Genomic DNA, 23,860 nt, shown 5'->3' with positions numbered 1-23,860 from the left:
TACCTTTGGAGACTTGTGGCAAATGCTGTGGCTGTTGCGGGAGAGATCCGCACCCATATCCAGCATAGAAGCAGCACCCAAGAGGCAGGCCTGAAGGCTTTCTGCGAGGGGTGCCTTGCCACCTCATCCTGGCTAGGAGCCTTCGAGAGCCCTCTCCTCCTCCATGAACTTGCCCCATCCTCTTTTTACTTTATTTTATTTAACTTTATTGCAAAACAATTTGCATATAACAACCCAGACAATACCTCAATGACAACTAAACATTAACTACACCTTGACGAACGTCACACACACACACACTTCTGACATCCGATTCCCCGCATTGTGTTCTACATATTCTTAACCTTTACACATTTCCCGCTAAATCTGATAAATATTCAGAAAATTTTCTACATTTATAGTTTTCCTTAGTATTCAAGATTCAATCTAGACCTGTCGGATTTGCATTTTCGCAATCTTGCTTTAGATATTCTTTAAATGTTACCCATTCTTTACACACTTTCTGATTTTGAGTTTCCTTTTATTCTCCCAGCCGTTTTCGCAAGTTCCACGTCTTCCATCACCTTCACCTGCCAGTCAAGCTTTGTAGGAATTGAGTCACATTTCCAGTTTTTTTGCTACTAAAATTCTAGCCGCCATAGTTGCATATATAAAGATAGTTTTTTAAAATTTCGGTGGACATAATGCTTAACATGCAGCTTTTCAAGCCACCCCTGCCTCCTGGGGGAGGGAGTTCCGTAGGTTAACTCGACGCTGCTGCTCGGGCCAAAGTGGAGGCCGGGACCCACACACACACGTGCTTCCTTCACCTCCACCTTTGGGCATACACGTGTTTTCTCCCGACGCCCTCCCAGGGAGTTCAGGCGAGCGGGGCACGTGTACCGCCCGGGTGTTTTGAAGCAGGGTCCCCTTCCCCGACCGTACACGTGAAAGCGCTCTCCATTCACACGTGCGCACGGAGGCCGGTTGCGGCAGGAGCGTCAGCGCAACGCCTACGGTTGAATGTCCGCCTGCGAGGAGAACTCGGGCGGGCCTCTATGGTGCAGCCCTCGTGCTAGAGCGGCTTCGTCCCGCTCGGCCCTTCCCACCCGCGCTCTCTATGGCCCGGCGCCGGAAGCGGAGAGGCCCTGCCGAGCGCCCCCTGTCGGCCCGGCGGGGGAACCCTCTCGCCCCTCCCTCCTCCTCCTCCTCCCGCGGCCGCCGCCGCCGCCATATTGTCACCCCCCCCCCCAGCGGACCCGGGAGAGGCCAGCCCCCTCCCTGCCCCCTCCTCCCACCAGGAGCGGACCCGGGAGAGACCTGCTCGACCCTGTCGCCGCCGCCGCCGCTCCAGCGGCCCGGCGAGGTAAAGAAGCGGGAGGGGGAGGAAGGGGAAGAGAAGCCCCTTCGCCGCCGGGAACGGAAAATGGGGGGGAGGGGGACCCTCTTCGGAGGGGGGGGTCCCTTCATTTGGGGGGGGAGGGGCCACGCTGTGCGTCTGTGGCGGACCTGGTGGGGTGTTCGTGGAGGATCTGGATGGGGGGGGCCTTGTAGCAGGGCGGGGGGGCGGCTTGTGGGGGGATGAGGGAAATGGGGGGGGGGAGAGAGGCCCTCCTTCCTGGACGTGAAGTGAGGGGGTGAGAGAGAGAGAGAGAAAGAGAGAGTCCCCCCTTCCAGGGGTGCGAACTTAAAATCAAATGGGGGGGGGGATTTCCAGGTAAGCTCTGCCCCACATAATCGATCACATGACATGGCACACACACACATACACAGAGCATGGGGGGGGAAGGGACAACTTGGGGGGGGGGAGAGGGATCTCTTCCCCCAGGAGTGAGTTGGCTCCTCTGCCCTCCTGTCAAGTGTGTGGGGCAGTTGTGGGGGGGGGTGCAATCTGTTTGCTTGGGGGTGGGGTCAGGATAGGTTTGGGTGGCAAAGGGGGCCTTCTGGATGGGGAGGCCCTTCCTGTCATTTCTCTCTCTCTCTCTCCCCCCTCTCCCCCACCACAACCCCAGCGATATGGGGTTCCTGACACTGAGCAGCTGTGACTGGGCCCCCTCTGGAGTGGGGTTCTCGTCTTGTAGGGGGTGCCTACACCTCAGATTCACTCTGGGGGTCTTGCAGCCTGCCGAGAGAGGTGGGCACAGTGGAGCGGGCCCTTTGGCACCCACAAGTTCCCCACCCCTCAGCCTTCCTGGTTGTTTCCGAAGCTGTACCATCCCCAGCGCTGGCCCCCGCATCCTGAGTGCAGACTCGAATCCCCCATTAAAGAACGAGAAGTTCTGAGACGCACTCTGCCGCCACTGGAATAAATTCTTTGCTTAACTCTCATCTCTTTCGTTTGCATAGATGCATTTTTATTTTAGGGCCGGAGCTCAGTCGCGGAACACCTGCTTTGCATGCAGAAGGTCCCAGGTTGAAACCCCACGGGTGTCTCCCATTAGAACTGGGCAAAACTCCCTGCCTGAAACCCTGGGGAGGTGCTGCCTGTCAGTGTGGACAATACTGAGCTAAATGGAGTCATGGTTCGACTCAGGACAAAGCAGCTTCTTCCTATGTTCCTTCAAAGCCAGTGTCCCAAACTTGGGTCTTTGTGTGTTTTTTTGGACTACAATTCCCATCATTCCTGACCACTGGTCCTGCTAGCTAGGGATGATGGGAGTTGTAGTCCTAAAACAGCTGGAATTCGGAAAATGCTGCTCTAATTGGTTTAGGGTCAGGCTAGAGGCTGCATCCCACTAAGCGCAAGATCATGCCCCATATACAGTGGTACCCCGCTAGACGAATGCCTCGCAAGACGAAAAACTCGCTAGACGAAGGCATTCGTCTAGCGGAAGGCTGCCCCGCAAGACGAAAAAGTCTATGGGGCTGCCTCGCAAGACGAAAAATGTTCGTCTTTTTTTTTTCCCCGTTTTGCGGAGCGCGGCTGTCATTGCCGCTCCGCAAGACGAAAAACCCGCTAGACGAAAATTTTCGCAGAACGAATTATTTTCGTCTAGCGGGGCACCACTGTATCGGGAAGGGCTGATAAGCTGCCTGGGTGACATGGGGGGAGCACATTGATTTAAGCAGGTCTGCCTTTGGCCTCTTCAGCACAAACAGCCCAGTGTTGGAACGGTGCTCTTTCAACAGCCCAACAAGGTGATCCGGAAAGGCCTGTGTGTGTGTGTTTGAGTGCTACTTTGAGCTCTTAATGGGAGTCGCTGGGTTGGAAAGGACCTTAGGAAGGTCCTCTCCTCCAGCCGCCTCCTGCTCAGTGCAAGATCCGGCTTTTATTTCCTATGCTTTTCTCCTGCTTCTCCCACAACTAGCCCCACAAAGCAGCTCACACAAGGGAAGGGAAGCAGAGGGGAAAGGTGGAGGCGAGGCCCATTCAAAGTGGTGACTCTTGCATTGCAGGGTCTTGCGACCCCTTCAGTTCTGTGAAAGGCAGGCCAAACTTCCCCTGTTGGTGTTATTGCTTAGACAGCAGCCCACAGTGGCTTTCCCTGTACAGGGTGGGGTGGGCTGGGCACAGTGGCCTCTCCCTTTGCTTCTGCTGTCCTGGGGCAAAGAAGTGGCAGTTGAAACCAAGTGTTCTTTCCATCAGGGGATGCAGGAACAAGCCCCCTGCAACTGCTCCTCCTCCTCCTCCTCCTCTGGCCGATGGATGGGGCCAGACTGGCCTCCCCCTTGACTTGACATTATTCCTGGGGACAGTCGGGGCATCCTTTACGGGGCGGCTTTGGTCCCCTGGCCAGTATCAGGAGCCAGAGTTTGCCGCATTGCAGAGGGTTGGGCTACATGACCCCTTGAGGTTCCTTCTAGTGACAAGTCTCTGATTCAGCTCTATAGCACCCCTGCGGATGGACGCCTGGCCTCTGCTGAAATATCCCCAGCGAAGGAGAGCCTGTCACCTTCGGAGACAGTCTGCTCTGCTGTCAAGCAACTCTGGCCATAAGGAAGTTTCTCTTAATGTTTAGCTGAAATTAATCGGGAAGGGCCCATGAGTTTTGGAGAACCATCCATGTTAGATCACCTTGGATCAGGTGCTGCATCTGCTGATGTAGCTCAGTGCTGTCCACTCCTGCCGGCTGCGGAGCCTTGGATTCTCTCAGGCAGTGTGTCCTTTTCCAGCCCTGTCTCCGGAGATCCTTTCAAACGCAATGCTGGGGATTGAACCAGGGGCATCTTGTGCTCAGTCGCTGAGCTGCAGCCCTTCTTTTGATTCTGCCCTTTGCAAGATCTTTGTGCATGGGCCTCTTGCCTCTGTGAGGGAGCCTGGCCAGTACTGGGGTGCAGGAAAGCAGGGAGTCGAGTGGTGGCACCTGCAGCATTCTGGGCTCTCAGGGTTGCTAAGGTGCGAACACAGGAAATTGCTTTATGCTGGAACGGTCTTCCGTGGGAGGTTGTGGACTCTCCTTCCTTGGAAGTTTTAAAGCAGAGGTTGGGTGGCCCTCTGTCATGGATGCTTTGGTTGAGATTCCTGCTTTGCAGGGGGTTGGGCTAGATGACCCTCGGGGCTCCTTCCTACTCTATGACTCAGGCCATTGGTCCATCTCGCTCAGCATTGTCTGTACTGACTGGTAGTAATGGCTTTTCAGGATTTTCAGTTACTGACCCTATTTGCAGAGATTGAACCTGGGGCCTTTTGCATCCAAAACAGATGTTTTGCTGCCCTTCCCATTGCTGTGTTGGTTTGCGTTGTGCTTGGGAGCCTGCCACCTACACACACACACACACACACACATGCAAGATCTGTAAGAATGTGCTAAACTTTCAGAGCAAGCATGCCTGGTCTGGATGGCTGGACAATTAAGGCAGGGGTCTCCAATATGGTTCCCATCATCCCTGTCCACTGGTCCTGTTTCCTGAAGCTGGTGGGAGTATGGAGGTCTCCCGCATGCTGGCTAGACCTGAATTAAGGCACAACTGATCTGTGATAAGCCATCTCTGCACACTCTCTCTTGATCCTGTAAAAATGGCTGGATCAAACCAGGCCCAGGCAATCTTTGCAGAAATCATCCCCAGCAGCTGACAGCCCACCCCATCAATATTTATTTGGCTTATTTAGATAAGTGTATCCCTCCCATTACTGCTGAGTAGAAGGTGGAATTTGATTCCTTGGCACTGAAGGAGTATTTCCAATCAATGCTCTCTCTGGAGCAGTGGATCAGTGCTGCTTGTTGTGAACTAGAAGATCGGATGATTTCAGCCCACCCAGGGATGGCTGTGGGCAGGATTCCTACATTGCAAGAGGTTGGACTAGATTACCATTGGGTCCCTTCCAACTGTAAGATTCTATGATTCTACAGTTCTGTGAGTCTATGATCAAAACCCTACATGTTTTTCTCTTTAGGAAATTGTTCTTTTACCGGTCGTTTCTATCTCTTAATGCAACCCTTTCCCTCCTCCACTTAAACTGCAGGTAGTATGGCAGCTAACCGTTACTCAGAGTAGACCCGCTGAAATGAATGGACTTGACTAAGTGAGGTCTCCTCTGAGTAGGACAGAGCTGATGGTTGCTGGCCTATCTGCTGGGATTTTGCCTCTACCAGCCTTCCCCCAACTTGGCATCCTCCAGATGCTTTGAACTACGACTCCCATCAGCCCTAGCATCCTGTGGCCATGCTGGCAGGGGATTATGGGGAATGGCAGTCCAAAGCACCAGGCTGAGGGAGACTGGTCCATACACTTTCAGTTTAGCACACCATCCACAACGGCTGAGGTTTTTAGTTGTTGCTTGTATTGTTGGTGAAGTGTGTCTGTTGCGGTGGAGATGAGCTGCCTAAGCCTTTGCTGCTCTTCCAGGCACAGGGCGATGCTGTGAAGAGGCGCCTGGGTTTTTGGGAATCTCCTTTGCGTTTTGTCCTCCTGGGCCCCATGGAGACCTGCTGACCACGTGGGAGCATCTGACCGCATCTCCTGAGCTCTGCCCGGCCGCCCACCCCCCTTCTTCCCCCCCCAAATTCCCGCCTGCCTGGAATGCTGCACGTGCCTTGCTCTGCGTCTCGCAGGACGGCTCCCGGAGGCTGCGGTGGAGCTGCAGATTAACCAAGGCTCAAGGTAAGAGGAGGCTTTGGTGCCGAGGGAGGCGAACTCTCTGACGGTGATTTGGGGCTCACCTGCTTTTTTCTCGGGGCGAGAGGCAAAGCATGAGCTACCAGACCTGGTGTGGAGCAAGCTTGGGTGCTGGTGCAAACGGAAAGCTCACAGCCAGTGTGGTGTAGTGGTTAAGAGCGATAGACTCATAATCTGGTGAACCGGGTTTGCGTCTCCCCTCCTCCACATGCAGCTGCTGGGTGACCTTGGGCTAGTCACACTTCTCTGAAGTCTCTCAGCCCCACTCACCTCACAGACTGTTTGTTGTGGAGGAGGAAGGGAAAGGAGAATGTGAGCCGCTTTTAGACTCCTTCGGGTAGCGATAAAGCGGGGTATCAAATCGAAACTACTACTCCTCTTCTTCTTCTCTCTGCTCCCCATTCTCACCCTGTGTTTGGTTGTTTCTGTCTGTCTGCGGTCAAGGATTGCATGCTGGTTCTCGGGTCCTGGATTCATTCATATCTAGCATCTATACCCCACCTTTTCTTCCAAGGAGCTCAAGGTGGTGTACATAGGTCCCTCCTCTGGCCCATTTTATCCTCACAACCACCCTGTGAGGTAGGCTAGGCGGAGAGAGTGACTAGCCCAGTGAGCTTTGTGTTTGAGTGGGGACATGAACCCGGGCCTCCCAGGTCTGTGCTCTGACCGCTACACTGGCTCCCAATTCAGAGAGTCTGCGCAGCGTACGTGGGGAACCATGTGAAGGTGGCAACCTGCATCTCTTTTGTCGTGCGCAGACAGGGCCTGGCACTGAGGTTGCTCGCCACACTTGGCCTGCGCATGGAGAAGTGGAGGTGTCCAGTCACAGGAAATGCAGTGATGTGCAGGTGCCTCTGATGGGAGACCTTTCTGAATTCCAGCTAAACTCCACCTCCAGAAATAGGTGCTGTCTTGACTTAAATGCACACAAGCTAGGTGAGAGGCCTACCTCTGGTTCCGCGCATGTTTTTTAATGCACAGAAGCACTGTAAACACAGGCTTCGAGTTACATGTTTAAAACAAATCTTGTCGTACAGAAGTGCTGGACTCTGTCAACCAAGGCAGGTTATGCAAATTTGGGTGTTGTGCCTGCACGACGTTTTCCGCTGGGTTCTGCCTATACAGTGGTGCCCCGCTAGACGAATGCCTCGCTAGACGAAAAACTCGCTAGACGAACGGCATTCGTCTAGCGGAAGCCGCCCTGCAAGCCGAAAAAGTCAATGGGGCTGCTTCGCAAGACGAAAAATTTTCGTCTTTTTTTTCCGTTTAGCGGAGCGCGGCTGTCATTGCCGCTTCGCTAGATGAAAAAACCACTAGACGAAAAAATCCGTAGAACGAATTATTTTCGTCTAGCGGGGCACCACTGTATAGAGACTTTGAAATATTTCGGGAGGGATTACTGTGGTCAGGGAGGGGTGGGGGGGAGAAGCTCTCTCTTGTTCAAGCTTTCGGTGGATGCTGTCTGAATGTGCACGCACTTGTGTTTTCTCCTGCAACAATGAGGATTGCAGACATGCTCGGATTCTTGGTGAGCCAAATTCTGCTCTGGAGCCTCGGCTGTCCTATGTGACAAAGAGTATTCAGCAACTGTAGGGGCAGAGAATGAGCATTCAGGTGTGCAGCTGAGAAAAATCTAATCAGTGCTCTATTTTATTTTATTTTTTATTTAGTTAGAAGAATTTGTCAACCACTTAGTCCAGGCTTCCTCAACCTCGGCCCTCCAGATGTTTTGAGACTACAATTCCCATCATCCCTGACCACTGGTCCTGCTAGCTAGGGATCATGGGAGTTGTAGCCCAAAAAACATCTGGAGGGCCGAGGTTGAGGAAGCCTGACTTAGTGAAAGAGTCTCTAGGCAGTGATATAAAGGAGTTGTCAATATACAAATATGTTGTTGTTGTTTAGTCATGTTGTTGTTGTTTAGTCATGTCCAACTCTGTGACACCAGGCACTCCTGTCTTCCACTGCCTCCTGCAGTTTGGTCAGGATACAAATATAGTCAGCCACATTATTATTATTATTATTATTATTATTATTATTTATTAAAAGCCCAAGTAAAACCTGCATATATTTCCTGGTAGGTTTGTCAAAACAGAAAAGTTTTGACCAGGTGTCTGAAAGAGCACAACAAGGCTATCTGCCAAGTGTTACTAGGCAGATTTCCAGTTCACAGGGGCTGCCACACTGAAAGATCGGCTCCTCACAGACACGGAGCAAACTTCATAGGGTACTTGCAAAGGTGCAAGTTCCATCGATCCATGTGGTCGCTTACAAGCTTGGGCAGCTGATTTGCACCCTCTGCTGCACCCTGGGGCTGCTTGCTGGGCAGTGCTGCGGCTCAGGGGCACATCCCACAGGTGAGGGGTGCTTTGAACACAGAAAGAAGCAGCCTCAAGTCTGCTGCACCTCCAGGCAGGGCTGGAAAGGACCCCTGCCTAAACCTCGGAGAGCTGCTGTCGCTCATTGTGGAGTAACGGCCTGACTCTGTGTCAAGCAGCATCCCGTGTTCCTTGCAGGGGGCTGCCCTAGGTGACCCCTTGGGCCCCTTCCAACTCCCATGCTTGTGGGAGGCGGCACAGCAGTGCCGTTTCCTGTAGCCCAGCACCGAAGCCGCTCCGATTTGGGCTTCCAGCAGAGCGGGCTGCGTCTGCCTCAGGCCTCCGCTGCGGCTCCAGAGGATATCTTTGACCTGCGGGTTACCCAGCGTGGCCGCTGCTTCCAAGTGAAAGGCAGCCTCGGCGCTGACAATCTCTGCTAGATCAGTGTTGTGCTCATTTGCCAGTCAACAGAGGGCAGCTGGGGATATGAGTGGCCCGGCTCAGTTTCCTTGCACTGCTTTCCGGGTTCCTTGTTGTGTCTGGAATGGGCTGGAGCCGGACGGGACGGGGGCCATGGAGAAGTGCATTCCTGCGGCTGCGTTCGTCATCCACTGGCCAAGTGCCCAAAGCAGCCCGTGGCTTAGGAGCAGGGTGGATTCCTCCGTTGTTTTCGGGAAGTGATTCTGAGAAGGTAGCATGTTAAAGGGAAGAACGTTTGTCACAACCGAGACAACTGACTATCCTTCAGGGTCCCTTCCAGTTCTGTGATTCTAATATTTACATCCTTTTCCTGAGCTGGAACTCGTGGCTGCTTACACAAATTAAGACAGATAAAATACAGAAAGCTAAAAACATAAGAGATCATCATTTTAAAAATAATTAAACTTTAATACATTAGAATGGAAACAATATAAAAAAACAAAGATGTTAAAATACAGAGGATGAAAACAGCTGTAAAGTTGTTGTTTTAAAGGTGGGGAGAGATCTGAACATGCAGTGGAAGGTCCTCTGTGTGGGGAACACAGAGAAATGCTATTGGTGACAGAGAAAAGGCAAAACTTTGCCTCTGTCTTCACCCAAAAGGAAAGCGATGCCCAACCTGGTGATCACAGAATAAATGATGTAAGGAGGGAGCTGCAGCCCAAGATAAGAAAAGTGGGGGTAAGGGAACAACTTGTTCCTTTAAATGAATTCGAATCTCCAGGGCCTGGTGAGCTGCATCCAAGGGTACTAAAGGAGCTATCTCAGGTTATCTCGGAGCCTTTGTCTGTCATCTTTGAGAATTCTTGGAGAACAGGTGAGGTCCCTACAGATTGGAGGAGGACAAATGTCCCCATCTTCAAAAAGGGGGGGGGGGAGATCCAGGTAACTACCAACAGGAGAGCTTGACATCGCTACCAGGGAAGGTTGTAGAACAGATAATTCAACAGTCGGTCTGTGAGCATTTAGAAAAGGATGATGTGACCCAGCATGGCTTTCTCCAAAATAAGTCATGCCAGACCAATCTGATTTCTTTTTTTGATGGAATTACAAACTTGGTGGATCAGGGGAATGCTGTGGACATAGTGTATCTTGATTTCAGCAAGGCTTTTGACAAAAGTCCCCCATGATATTCTTGCAGAGAAGCTGGTAAAATGTGGGCTGGATGAGATTAACGGTTAGGTGGATTTGTAGCTGGTTGACTGACTGAACCCAAAGAGGACTCTTTAATGGTTCCTTGTCATCCTGGGAAAAAGTGACAAGAGGGGTGCCACAGGGTTCTGTCCTGGGCCCCTTGTTGTTCAACATCTTTATAAATGACTTGGATGAAGGAATTGAGGGGATGCTCAACAAATTTGCAGATGGCACAAAAATGGGAGGAGTAGCTAATGCCACAGAAGACAGAATCAGAATTAAAAACGACCTTATCAGATTGGGGGAAACCAGCAAGCGGGTGGGGGCGGGAGGCAGCTGCATCCCTGGACTGTGCCTGCCTAGGCAGGGGCAGCGCCATCCCTCCCGGAGGCTGCCATGTGCAGCTTCAAAGGCGAGGCTCTGAGCGAGCGAAAGCGGAGGAACGCTGGCTCAAAGGAAGGTGGCTAAGACTCATTCGAGAGAGCCTCGTTCCTGGGAAGCTGCTGAAACCGGTGCCTATGGACAGCTTTGCAGCTGATTTGCCGAGGTGGGTGCGGAGGCAAGCGGGGCTGCAAGGAGAAGGAGACCCCAGGGAAGGGGGGCAGTGTTGGCCCTCCCGGCCGTCGTCCCAAGCTTGGCCTCTGTTTAGAAACCGCCCTTCCGTCTGCTAGCAAGGTGGCCCATTCGCCTGGGAGCAGGGGGCATAGGAGAGCAGAGTTTTGCTGTGATTACTCTGAGGAGCCTCGCTGGACAGCAGGTGTGGCTCTGGGGCCTTCCTTCGCTTGGATGCCCTCTTTAAACCTAGTTTGGTGCTGCTGCTGCTGCTGTCAGAAGGAGCTTTCCGGCGTCTTTCTCAGGAGAGAGTCATACATAAAATAACACAGGAAGCTGTTTTCCATGGGCAGAGCTCGTTGGTCCCTCTCGCTCAGCGCTTAGTGTCCGCACAGATGGCATTAATCAGGGTGGTTAATTGGAGGCTGAAATTCCCGGTGCTGGGGACAAGCACGCCTTCAAGTCCTGCTTGTGAACTTCCTGGAGGTCTCTTGTCAGTGTCTGCGGGAAAGAGGCTGGTGGACCGGGTGGTGGCCTGTTAAGCACCCTGCCTACAGGTGGGGACCACCTGCAGCCTGAGTCCGATATTTTCAGACGCTCCGATAGTATTCAGCCAGCAGAGTCTGGCCAAGTTGCTAGGGTGTGTGTGTGTGTGTGTGTGTGTGTGTGCGTGCATTGCTGTCATCTCACTACGTGGAAGAAGCCCTCACCTGACTCAAAGGAAGCCCTTTTTGCAGCTGATCTGAAGGGTCTCTTCTGTGCTAGGACAAAACTCCCTTGAGGGACTTTGCTTTTCTCTCTGCTCCCCCTGTGTCAGGGGATCCTCTGGAGGCAGTGGAGAGCCGGCTGAGGTGGAGGGAGTTGAAAGTATTGTTGAAAGTATCCATCACTGCCAGAGAAGCCCAGAGACTTCCTGTGGGAGCAGTAGGCAGGGAGGGAGTTCCACGGTGGAAGGGCAGTCCAATGTTGCAGGGTCCCGACACCAACTCAGCAGTTCAGGGACGGAGGGGGAATTGGTAGTTCCGTCGCCACAACTACGTAGGGGGCTCAAACGGAAGGAGGAAAGGAGGAGACTTGGGGTCCCCTTTGTCTCTTGCAAAGCGCCACTTCCAGAATCTGAGAGTCACTAAGACAGTCATGGAATTTGAGCTCTGACTTGTACATATCTGTATAAAAAACTGATGTCAATATACAGATCCTGAGTCATTGCCTTTTACTCGTGAGGAGCACCACTGGACCCTTACACCCTGGGATGTTGGTTGGAGCTCCTGCAGGGCCCTCAGGTTGGGAGGCATTAAAATTGAGTCCTCAGTTGGGATGGGACCCAGAGGGTCATCTAGCCCAACGCCCTGCAATGCAGGAACCACAGCCAAAGATTTATTTCTGCTGATTTCTGCATTGGCCTCCGTTGTGGGGTTCTAGGCAGGTGCACTTTCCTGCTCCTGGAAGCGGGCTGATGGCTGATCTAGTCCAGCCTCCTGTTCTCATAGTGGCCAACCAGATGCCCATTATGGGAAACAGGCAAGCAGGATCCGAGCACACAAAGCAGCCCTCTCCCCTCCTGCGGTTTCCATCAACTGGGATTCAGAAGCATGGCTGCCTCTGGCTGTTGGAGCAGAGCACATCCATCCGTCAGGGCTAGTGGCCATCAGTAGCCCTCTCCTCCTCCATCCAGGATGGGGGCCACTCCCGCCTCCTGAGTCAGCAAGTTCCATAGACTGTGGAGTTCCCCGCCGGACTCTGAAACAGCCAGGAGAGGCTTGGGAAGTCCGCATGGGGATAATAATAATAATAATAATAATAATAATAATAATAATAATAATTTATTTGTACCCCGCCCACCTGGCTGAGTTTCCCCAGCCACTCTGGGCGGCTCCCAATCGAGTGTTAAAACAATACAGCATTAAATATTAAAAACTTCCCTAAACAGGGCTGCCTTCAGATGTCTTTTAAAAATAGGATAGCTGCTTATTTCCTTGACATCTGATGGGAGGGCGTTCCACAGGGTGGGCGCCACTAACCGAGAAGGCCCCCTGTCTGGTTCACTGGGCTTTAGAGCTGACGGACATCCCGGCCAGGAAGGCTGGTCCTCTGACTTGGCCTGCACTCAGGATAGGCATTAAAACCAGGATGACACCCTCACTTCGTGGGCCTGAGCCCCAGCAGCAGCAGGAGGCAGCTTGGTCCCAGGTGTGGGGTCAGGCAGTGTCCTCTGAAAGGGCTTCGTTGAGTAGCAAATGTTTCCCCGAGGCAGCTACCTGGCCCCCTCTGTGGCCGAGGTGACGTCCCCTCTCTCCCGGCAGCTGCCTGCTTCAGGACGAGCTCTTTGGGGCCGCCTCTTGATTGCTTCCTGGCACTGGGGAGAGAGCAGGTTCCTGTTGCTGGCTTAATCGGCCTCCGGGGCAGAGAGCGTGTGGGTTTGGTGCCAGGAGGAGGAGGAGGGAGGGAGGGAGGGAGGGCTGTTGGCTCTGCAGAGCCCGAGCGTTTCCTGCATCGACCGGCCTCCCTGGAAGGCACTCAGCGGCAGCAGGACAGGCCCCTTTCTCTGACGAGAGAGCTGCTGGCTGTTCCCGATGGGCTTTGTGCGGCGATGGGAGCCTGGCATCTGAACGGAGGCAGAATCCCTAAGAGCCTGCTTGGATCCCGAGGCCTGTTGCTCAGCACCACAGGAAACAGGCAGGCTCCTCTCTCCCTCCACCTTCCAGGGCTGGGCCTGGTTCTGTCTGGGGAGCCTCAGCTCGGCTGAAAGTGGCAAGATGTCCACCAGCCCTGCTCTGAAAGAGCAGTCTGCTCCTGCTGCTCTCCCCACCGCCACCTGTGGTTTCCTGCTTTCCATGCAGAAGACCGCAGGATCGGTCCCAGGCATCTCCACGCAGGGTTGGGGAAACGCCCCTGCTTGAAACCTGGAGAGCCACGGCCTTTCACTTTGAGCAAGACGGGCGATGAGCTGAGGTGCTATAAGGCACCCCAACCATACTCCCAGATCACTTTACGACCACAGCTTACGTGTGTTTGGCGCGAACGATTTCCACTACGTGGTTGAAAGCTGGCCGGTTGAAATTGCACAAATTGAATGTGCAGAAGGTAGAGAGCTTTTTTGCATATGCACTCCATCCCCAGAACGCAACCCCCTGTGACGTAGCGATCATACTGTGGATGCAGTCTCGGCATCCAACCACCATGCTGGCTCCTTGAGAACATGAGGGTGCAGGCATCTTGCTCTTGCTGTTTCAGGCCAGTCCTGCAGGTCTCATCCTGAGGGCTTGGGCAGCCAAGGGGCAAGGCTGGCAGACGGAGCGAGGCATGTGCCCCTGTGTGAGCATGGGCACGTGGGCCTTCTAGGTTACCTCCTCTCTCTTGCCACCAAGCCAGCCCTTGACCAAAGCTTTACAAGTGCCCCAACTTAGAGGAGACTCTTCAAAGCTGTTTCGGCGGCTTCTGGGTTTGCTTTGTTGTTCTGAGCAAAAGAGCTGGGCAGAAGAGCTTTCATTTATCATCTACTTCTTGCATTTACACCCCGTCTTTTCCCTCCAAGGAGCTTGAGGTGGCAAACATGGCTCTCCCTCTCGCTCATTTAAGCTCCACAACAACCCTGCAAAACAAAATTAAAAATTAAAAAACTCCTTTCTGTAGCACCTTGGAGACCAACAACCCTGCGAGGCAGGAACTGGGCCAAAGCAAACGATGAATTTTAACAGGGAGAAATGTAAAGTACTACACTTGGGCAAAAAAAAAATGAAAGGCACAAATACAGGATGGGTGACACCTGGCTTGAGAGCAGTACATGTGAAAAGGATCTAGGAGTCTTGGTAGACCACAAACTTGACATGAGTCAACAGTGTGATGCAGCAGCTAAAAAAGCCAATGCAATTCTGGGCTGCATTAATAGGAGTATAGCGTCTAGATCAAGGGAAGTAATAGTACCACTATATTCTGCTCTGGTCAGACCTCACCTGGAATACTGTGTCCAGTTCTGGGCACCACAGTTCAAGAAGGATACTGACAAGCTGGAACGTGTCCAGAGGAGGGCAACCAAAATGGTCAAAGGCCTGGAAAAGATGCCTTATGAGGAACGGCTTAGGGAGCTGGGTATGTTTAGCCTGGAGAAGAGAAGGTTAAGGGGTGATATGATAGCCATGTTCAAATATATAAAAGGATGTCCTATAGAGGAGGGAGAAAGGTTGTTTTCTGCTGCTCCAGAGAAGCGGACACGGGGCAATGGATTCAAACTACAAGAAAGAAGATTCCACCTAAACATTAGGAAGAACTTCCTGACAGTGAGAGCTGTTCGGCAGTGAAATTTGCTGCCCAGGAGTGTGGTGGAGTCTCCTTCTTTGGAGGTCTTTAAGCGGAGGCTTGACAGCCATCTGTCAGGAATGCTTTGATGGTGTTTCCTGCTTGGCAGGGGGTTGGACTGGATGGCCCTTGTGGTCTCTTCCAACTCTAGCATTCTATGATTCTAGGTTAGGCCGAGAGACAGTGAGCTTCATGGCTGAGTGAGTGGGGAGATTCGAACCCCTGTCTCCCAGGTCCAAGTCTGATACTCTAACTGCTATACCCCCTTTCCCCTCCCTCTACTCTTTTATCTTAGTGCCTTATAATGACCTTTGGTTCCTTTCTCTAACTCCCCTGTGGTTATTCTCCCCACTCTCCTTTTCTCCAGAGCAATTGAGGTGCTGACCTCCAGGCTGGGAGAGCATGTCGGGCCCGGTGCCAAGCCGAGCGAGGGTCTACGCGGACGTCAACACACAGAGGCCCCGTGAATATTGGGACTACGAGTCGCACGTCGTGGAATGGGGGTAGGGGAACCGCAGAGCCCTGCTGGATTAGCCCACAGGCAGCCCACCTAAGCATGCAAACCTCTTTAAAAAAAACAACAACAAAACCTTCTTCTCCTCCAACAGCAATCAAGATGACTACCAGCTTGTGCGGAAGCTTGGCCGTGGCAAATACAGCGAGGTCTTCGAAGCCATCAACATCACCAACAACGAGAAAGTTGTGGTGAAAATCCTCAAGGTGGGTGGGGAGCAAGAGGACCTGGATTTCTTGCCTGTGGCCCCTTCCTCCCGGCGGGGGTGGGGGTGGGGTGTATCTTTGGCCAGGGGTTGGGCTGGGAGGTTTCCAGTTCGAATCTCATCCCTGCCAGGCACTTGCTAGGCAGCTGCGGGCAAACCCCTGCTTTCTGTGCTTCTCCCTCATCTCAGTGCCCCTGCCGCTGCCTTGGCATGGGGACAACAGCTGCCTACCTCGCAGGGGGGTTGTAGAGGCTGCTGAGGTGGCGCACGAGAAGTGCTACAACCTCTTGAAAGGCGGTGTTTCTGCTTTGAAACTAATATCGTTATTGATGGCTGAGGAAACCTGTCAAAGTTGCTACTCACAAAACATTGATCCGGGCACCTGGGCCAGCACTCTCAGCTCCTGAGGATCTTGGCTCCATTGTGTTTATCCATCTTAATTGCAAAAGCGGAGCTTGAAATTGCATTGAACAGCCGTGTCTCCTAAAGGCTAGGAGACCCGAGGAAGTCCCAGGTGGGGCTCCTGCACCCAGCTGAGCTCGTGTCCTTGGGGGGCCTTTGGACCCCCACCTCCTCCACCCTCTCACCTTTGCCATGGAATTGCATGTGCTGTGATCCTCAGCGAAGAACCACAAAACAGAACCTGAGCTGACTGTGCGTTTGAGTGTGCAAAGTGCTCTGTGTTCCTGGATGCCTTGATTCCGGATCCTTGCGACGACGACTGTGTTGCGCTCTCTTTTTCAGCCAGTAAAAAAGAAGAAGATCAAGCGTGAGATCAAGATTCTCGAAAATCTCCGAGGGGGCCCCAACATTATCAGCCTTCTAGACATAGTCAAGGACCCCGTGGTAAGGGCTGGTGTGCGTGTGCAGCAGCATTCATGCGCCCGGCGCTCGATAAAGCACAAGGCAGCTGGTCCCCTTTCAAAAGAGCCAGGAAGTTCTTGTAAGGGGGGCATGGAAACCTCCCTGGCTTCTCTCCATCCGGATCCCAGAGATGCGGCCTGCCTCAAACAAGGCAGCCGTGCTTGTTCTGGGCAAAGAAGCAACACAGGGAGTTGTCGTTTTGTGGCTGCGAAGGGCACCGAGAAGAAGTGCTGGCCCTTCTGGGACCCCCAGGCTGCTCTCTCCTGGTAGGCCACCCTAGCTCAGGCTCTGCCTGGGTGGGGCTGCCTTTTGGCCAGAGTGAAGGTCTAGGTGGACTTTTGGGTCCTTGTCCGTCCATCAGGCTATGTGGGGTGTTTATTTCCATAGCCTACTTTGTCCTAAGCTGCAGACTAGCAGAGTGTGGCAGGGCAGCTTCTGCAGGGCCTCTGCCTGGGATCCAGATAGAAGTTGTTTAATTTAAAGTTGTGCTTCTACTACGCCTTTCTCGTATTGGCTCAGGTGGTTATTAGGTGTCTACTTTGTTGTTTCTTCAGCTTGCAAACTGCCTTGTGCTTAGTACAGTCATACCTCGCGTTGCATTAGGTACATGTTGCGACTTTTCGGCTTGCGAATGTGGCAAACCCGTAAGTATATACTTCCGGGTTTCGCTGCGCGCGTGTGTGTGTGCAAGCGGCGCTCTAGTTACGGACTTCGGGATGGATCGAGTCCGTAACTAGAGGTACCACTGTAATATAGGAAGGCGGTATACAAACTGAAAGTGAAATGAAATCCCGCAGTTCTTTCCTGGTTGCAGGAGGCCGGGCTTAGAGCCCGTTAGGACAGGTTAATCGTGTGCTTCAGGACCCCTTAGGAACATAGCTCAGTATTGTCTACCCTGACCAGCTCTCCAGGATTCCAGGCAAGGCACCTCTGCCAGCCGTTGAGGGTGGAACCTGGGCCCTTCTGCCACTCAGCGACATCCGTTGCCCACCTTGAGCCTGCGGTCTTGCTTGAGAGGGGAACAGGCACCTCTCTGCACCAGACCCAAGACTTCCCCGCCCAGCTTCCTTTTCAAGAATCCTGGCCATAGGTGGTCCCCCAAAACTGAGCCGGGGGCTTCCCATGGGGCTGCTGTCTCCCTTTGGCCCACCCCCATCTTGGCTCACCTGCCCTGTAGATGCAGCGTGGCTACAGTAGCTTGGGGGGGGGGCGAGGGGAGGAGGAAGACAGTGTTCCTCTCTGTCCTCCCTCAGGGCTCTGAGACTAAACCCTTCTGGTTCTTTGTTTTCTCTCTCCTGCCCTGGAACGCTCTGCGCTGGCTCTGCAGTCCCGGACACCCGCCCTGGTCTTTGAGCATGTCAACAATACAGATTTTAAGGTGAGTGGAGGCCCGTTGGGTGATGTGATGCCTCTGGGTCCCTTCTCCCTTTCTGATGTATGTGCATGTGTATCGGGTGGGTCTGAAGTCCTGGAGAGGCTGTCACCCTTCTGTTCCAGGGCTGCTGGAAAACCCATCTTTCACTTGGAGTCAGCGGTGGCCTGACTTGGGGGAGGGATGTGGTGTCAGCTTCATCCAGACCTCCCCCCTCCAGCTCCTCACTGTTGCCCATGACAGAGAGAGAGAGTGAGAGAAATACCACCTGAAAGGTGTGGAGAGCAAGTGTCATTCAAAGACAGATATGCAGGCCCAGCTGTTAGCTCAGTTTCTCTCCCCCTCCCCCCATTTCCTTTGGCTAATTTAATTTCCAGATTAAAGAGCCCTGTCATTGGGCCATGTGTGTGATGCTTTCTTTCCTAGGCCAGCACCATAAAACCCACCTGAGAGCAGACAAATGGGTTTTTCCTGTCCGCTCTTCCTTTGGTCTCTCAGTCCTAGGAAGCCTACTTCCTCCCGGACGTGCCAGGGAGGCAGAGGGGCGGCAGAGCTGTCTCTTGGCTGGGAAGGGTCTGGTTCTTCTCCTGTTTGAGGAGATGGTTTCAGCGCAGGAGATGGCGATGTGCCGTTAGGGGAAGGTGTCAGCACAGGCAGCCTGCAGGAGATGAGGGGAGACAGCAGCTCCTGGCTGAATTTGACGCTTCTCCCTTCTCCTCCAGACCAACCCCTCACCTTGGCTCAGGTCCTGAAACTGGTGGGGTTTCAGGTGGTGAGACGTAGCCAGAGGGAGCCTTAAGGCTGCCTCCTCCCTGGTGGTTCTGCAGTACTTTGCAGAAAGAGGACATTCTTGAAGAGATCACATCTGAAGATGGAGCGGGCTTGTTTTCTGCTCCAGAGCGCAGGACGCAAACCGATGGATACAAATTGCAAGGGAGGAGATTCTCACTAAACGTTAGGAAGAACTTTCTGACTGGAATGGACTCCCTCGGAAAGTGGCGAAGTTCTCCTTTGTTGGAGAAGTTGGGTGGCCTTCTAGATTAGGGATTCTTCAGCTGCAATTCCTGCATTGCAGGGGGTTGGACTAGATGACTCCTGGGGTCCCTTCCAACTCCACAATTCTGTGATCCCGTTTGGAGGGGACGTGCGCAGAATTCATCCTTCAGCTTTGCTGCGAGCAAGCTGCAGAGTCTCCCGTTTTAAGCCCCCTGACCTTGAAACCCTTCAGCACCCTTCCAGACCTGGCGGGCTGTTGTGATCCCTCGGCGATGCACAGAGAGCTGCCATGAGCTTAAGTCCAGAGGTGCTGTGCTGGCAGCGCATTGCAGAGCCTTGATGCTGGAAACAGATCAAGCCCAGAGCTCTGGGGGTTGCCTTGCTAATGGCACTTCTGCAATATCTCTTTTCTTCCAAGCAATTGTATCAGACGCTCTCGGACTTTGACATCCGATTCTACATGTATGAAATCTTGAAGGTAAGGAACTGAGCGCATGGGAATTGGGTGGGGGAGATGAGCTGATCTGCGCTTTGGTTTGCCATGGGTGGGGGGCAGAGAAGGGCTCCTGACCCAGGAGCCCAAGAGAGGCTGTGCACATCCTTCTCGTGGCATCTGGTCCTTCCCCAGCTTTGCCTGTGGCTCAGTAGAAGAGCATTGCGCTGGCATGCAGGAAGCCCCAGATCCGCTCCCTGTTGACTTCAGCCAGAGTTGGGAGAGAACTTGTGTGGTCGTGGGGAGTAGGCTGGCCAAGTGGCCTGATCCTGAGCCCAGAGCTGTTTCCTTGCACGGATCTGCTTTTGAGGCAAGGCAAGGATGCTCTTCCAAACGTGGCCTGCTTGTCGCTGCCCCCTCTCTCGCCCCTGCAGGCGCTGGATTACTGCCACAGCATGGGAGTCATGCACCGGGACGTCAAGCCGCACAACGTGATGATAGACCACGAGCACCGGAAGGTAAGGCTGTCGCGGGGCGGGGTTGGCGAGGATCCATGGAGAGTTCCTCGCCTGGCACAGCCAGCTGGCTCAAGGCCAGTCAGTGTCCGCCCAGAGAGCATTTGCCACGGTCTGGAGACGCACCGAGCTCTGCGCCTCAGTCCCCCACCTGCGCAAGATTACCTATGTATTTATGCCCCTTCTCCACCCCACCCGCCAGAAGCGGGGCTCAAGGCGGCTTGCAAAAAAATAAAATACAGATAAATCACACAGAGCTAAAAAGATGTAGAAGGGTTTTTTTTTTTCTCAAAGCAATTAAATGATCTGTCAAATTCAAACAATGTGAAATTGTTGAAATCTGTTGAAATGCACATAGTGATAAACAGCACACTCTTAGGATCCCTTTCCTTGAAAGCAGGCTTCCTGGGGAAGGTTGTCTGCTCCTGGCTGCTGGGAACAGGGTGGGGGTCCTCCCCCCCCCGGCTTCCTCTGGCGCTCAGGGCCCCCCTCGCCTTTCCCTTCCCTTCCTGCAGCTGCGCCTGATCGACTGGGGCCTGGCCGAGTTCTACCACCCGGGGCAAGAGTACAACGTGCGAGTGGCCTCCCGGTACTTCAAGGGCCCAGAGCTCCTGGTGGACTACCAGGTAGGTAGGAGGCCAGGGCCTTGCTCCGCAGCACTGCGTGGTGCCTAACCCATCCCTCCCAGGTGGAGGGAGAGCAGGAGACTCTTGGCCCCCCTGGGCTGGCGCTGGGCACCCCAGGGCCCTTTCTCCATCCTCAGGAGAGAGCCTGGGGTCGCCTGCGTGCGAAGACGGTGCTCTGCTGCCCAGAGACAAGACAAGGCTGGAGATGCTCCTTGGGTGTGGGCTGGACCATCCATGCCACCTGGTTCTCCAGAGGAAGGGGACAGGTGGGGGGCCTGCACATGGCGGTGGGTTCAGCTGGAGGTGGTCTGAGCCGACGGAAACAGAGGGGTGGGCAAGGCTGGGAAGAGGGTGAAGGTGCTTGTGGCCTTCTGGAAGCTTGGTTCTGGGGCAGGGGAGGGGGAAGGTGTCCTCTCTTGGTGCCTCTCCCCCTGCGCCCCCCCCGGTTGCTTCACTGCTCTCTCTCCCCCTCCCCTCCTTCCTTCTGCAGATGTATGACTACAGTCTGGACATGTGGAGCCTGGGCTGCATGCTGGCCAGTATGATCTTCCGCAAGGAGCCCTTCTTCCACGGACACGACAACTACGACCAGGTGAGGCAAACTCTCGTTTTGGTTCTGCTTTTTTTCCAAGGGGGAGGAGGAAACAAGCAGTTTCTCTGGGTGGGTGTCAGCAGGACTGTGGTGGGCTCTGACCCTGCTCAGGCGAGGCTGCACCTGCTTCAGTTCAAGCCGGGCTGGGCCCTGTCCGCTCCCCTCGCTCTGTGCGTGGGTGGGATCCTGTCTCCCCCCCCCCCTTCTGTGCTTTCTCACCATCTCCTCCCCCTCCCTTCCCAGTTGGTGCGGATCGCAAAGGTCTTGGGCACAGAGGACCTCTATGACTACATTGACAAGTACAACATTGAACTGGACCCCCGCTTCAACGACATCCTTGGCAGGTGAGCGCGGGGCACCCGGAGGCCTTGCCAGGACATCGCAGGGGGTCAGGCTGGATGACCCTTGGCGGACCCTCCTGTGATTCCGTTCCTTGCCAGGCCAGAGTCACCCTCTCACTCTCTTGGCAGGAGGGGCTTCCAATCAGACACAAAGGACCTTGTGCTGCCCCCAAACCCCTTTCCCTTGTGTGTGGGGTGTGTGGGTCAAGGTCCCAGGGCCCTGGCCTTGCAGCGTGTGGCTTCCTTGAGAAAGAGCGCCAGGCCTCTGACTCCCCCCGCCTATCTCTCTCCCTCCCAGACACTCTCGCAAGCGATGGGAGCGTTTTGTGCACAGCGAGAACCAGCACTTGGTGAGCACGGAGGCCCTCGACTTCCTGGACAAGCTGCTACGCTACGACCACCAGACCCGGCTCACGGCCCGCGAGGCCATGGAGCACCCTTACTTCTGTACGTGCCCCCCTGCCACTTTCCCCTCCTACCCCCTTCTCTGAAGCAGCCACCAGTCCTTGGCTCCCAGCCTTCTCAGAGCCAGGGCCACCTGCTACCCAGGCACCCGTCCACCTGGGGACCCGTTTCTGAATAGCTGCATGGTGGGAACGCTGCTGCTCTGCCCCACCTCGGATCAGGCCGCAGCCCGCCAGTTGAGGACCCCCCTGCCTCTCCCCCACTACAATGGCACACTCGGACACCAGGTTCTAGCTGGCCAGTTGCTCCACTCTGCCAGTTGTCCTTTTTCTTACCAGCCTGAGGGTCTCTGGCTCAGTGCAGGACTCTGTCATGATGGGTGCCAGGCCATTTCTGGACCCGCCTCCCAGGCCTTTTCCCACGACCCTGCAGTGGTGTCTTCAAGCACCCAGCGTGCACTCCTGGTCTCGCCTCGGGCTCTGCCCAAGCTCTGCAGGCCCTGCCAGTGCCTCCCCCTTTCTCCAGAGCCCCATGCCCTCTGGGGACCCCAAAGCTTTCCCTGCTGCTCCAGTAGCTATTGGGGTGCTCTTCTGGGTGTTTGGGTTGGCAGGCGGTGGGGCCCCGTGATCACAGCAAGTCTTCTCAGTAGGTCTTGCCCCAATGAGGCAATTGTGAGGACAGAAGGTCACCTCCCCCCCCCACACCTTCCCACAGTCTCCTCTCCAGGGTTTCCCCCAAGCAATCGGAGACTGTGTCTGCATGCAACCACACCTCTGCTCTTTTCATTTCTCTGTGTGTTCTGGGAGACCAAGGGGGAAGGGATCTGGTTGCAGCAGGAGGGACAGACTCCCTGGATTCTTCAGCAGCCGGTCTCCCCTCTGCCTCTCTACCCCCTCCTCTCCTGCCTCTGAGTCTGGACTGCCCTCTGCCACAGCCTCTTCCTGCTCACTAAACCCTGTTGCTGCTCCAGCTTCCGGCACCTCCTCCCTGCATTCCTCTCCCCCTTCTCCCTCTGACACTAGATTCCCCTGGGGGTTCCCTTCCAACTCCACCCTCCTCTCATTCTGTGTTCTCCTGTCCAGATCCAATAGTGAAAGATCCGGCCAGGATGGGCTCCTCCACGGTGCTCTCGGCAGCTAACACGCCTGTCAGCTCCTCCAGCATGTTGGCAGGTAGGTTTCCGGAGCAAGGGGTGCCTGTGCCTGCCCTGCTCTGGCGTGGGGCACATGGGACCCGAGGGAGGGCTGCCGGGCCCCTGCTCCCCCACCCCCCTTCCGCCGCGGCTGGGGCCCTGATGCTCTGCCCTCTTCCTCCCTCTCTCGCACAGGGATCGCCTCCATGTCCGCCTCTCAGCCCATCGGCAGCCTGGCAGCCTCCCCCGTCATCTCCTCTCCAAACACTCTGGGCTCGCCGGTCCCCGCCACCGCTGGAGCGCAGCCTTGACCTCAACGGCGCCACCTCTGGCTCCCAGCACCGCCAAGCCCGCGGCCTTGCCCCCTGCCCTGCCCGCCTGCCTCTGCAAGGCTCCGTTGCCCCCCACCCGCAGCAGGCAGGAGGGGGGCAGGGTGGGGGTGGGCAGGTGCGCGGAGGGGGGGGGGTTCTGTCTCTGGAATATGATATGATTATTATTATTTCCCCCCGTTTGTTTTTGTTGAGTATGTCAAAGAGCCAAGCCTGGGCTGCCACCGCTGCCGCTGCTCCTCCTCCCCCCTCTGCGGCAACGAGCACGGACTCTGGCAACGGGCGGAGGAGGCGGCTTCTCTGTGGTCTGTGTCGAGGAATGCCGGCTGCATTCTTCCCATGAGGGCCATGGTTAGGGATGCAGCCGCAGTGTAGGCACCTAAGCGGAGAATAAAATTTATTTTCTATGTCCCTAACAGGGCAGTGTGGCCAAACACTCATTCCTGGTTGTGTGTGTGTATAGAAGGAGGCCGTTGGGGGGCTCACCATGGAACAAGCTTTCCTCTTTGCTGCTCCGGGGATCAGACTCAGATTACCCGAAAGGAGATTCCGGCCAAGTGTTAGGAAGAACTTGCTGACAATAAGAGCCGTTGGACAGTGGAACAGACTCTCCTTCCTTGGAGGCGCTTAAGCAGGTGTTGGATGGCCCCCGCCAGGTATCCTCTAGCCGCGTTTCCTTCATTGCAAGGGAGTTCGACTAGAGGGCCCTCGGCGGGGGTC

General features: G+C 54.6%; 1 protein-coding gene across 1 annotated transcript; it reads left to right on the top strand.

The window, feature by feature from the left end:
* The first annotated feature begins 1,212 nt into the window (after nt 1-1,212).
* On the top strand, nt 1,213-23,558 carry LOC117050390 (casein kinase II subunit alpha-like). The gene is made up of 14 exons (XM_033156039.1): nt 1,213-1,345; nt 5,767-6,021; nt 15,184-15,319; nt 15,425-15,536; nt 16,280-16,381; nt 17,727-17,777; nt 19,186-19,245; nt 19,635-19,718; nt 20,231-20,341; nt 20,832-20,933; nt 21,177-21,277; nt 21,573-21,721; nt 22,762-22,851; nt 23,007-23,558. The coding sequence occupies exons 3-14, from the start codon at nt 15,219-15,221 to the stop codon at nt 23,120-23,122; spliced, it is 1,179 nt and encodes a 392-aa protein (XP_033011930.1). The 5' UTR covers nt 1,213-1,345; nt 5,767-6,021; nt 15,184-15,218; the 3' UTR covers nt 23,123-23,558.
* The last annotated feature ends 302 nt before the right edge of the window (nt 23,559-23,860 follow it).

Source organism: Lacerta agilis, chromosome 7 (genome assembly GCF_009819535.1).
Source record: "Lacerta agilis isolate rLacAgi1 chromosome 7, rLacAgi1.pri, whole genome shotgun sequence".
Classification (NCBI taxonomy): Eukaryota; Metazoa; Chordata; class Lepidosauria; order Squamata; family Lacertidae; genus Lacerta; species Lacerta agilis.
Note: the sequence above shows the minus strand (reverse complement) of the source record. Positions and strands in the feature narration are given on the sequence as shown.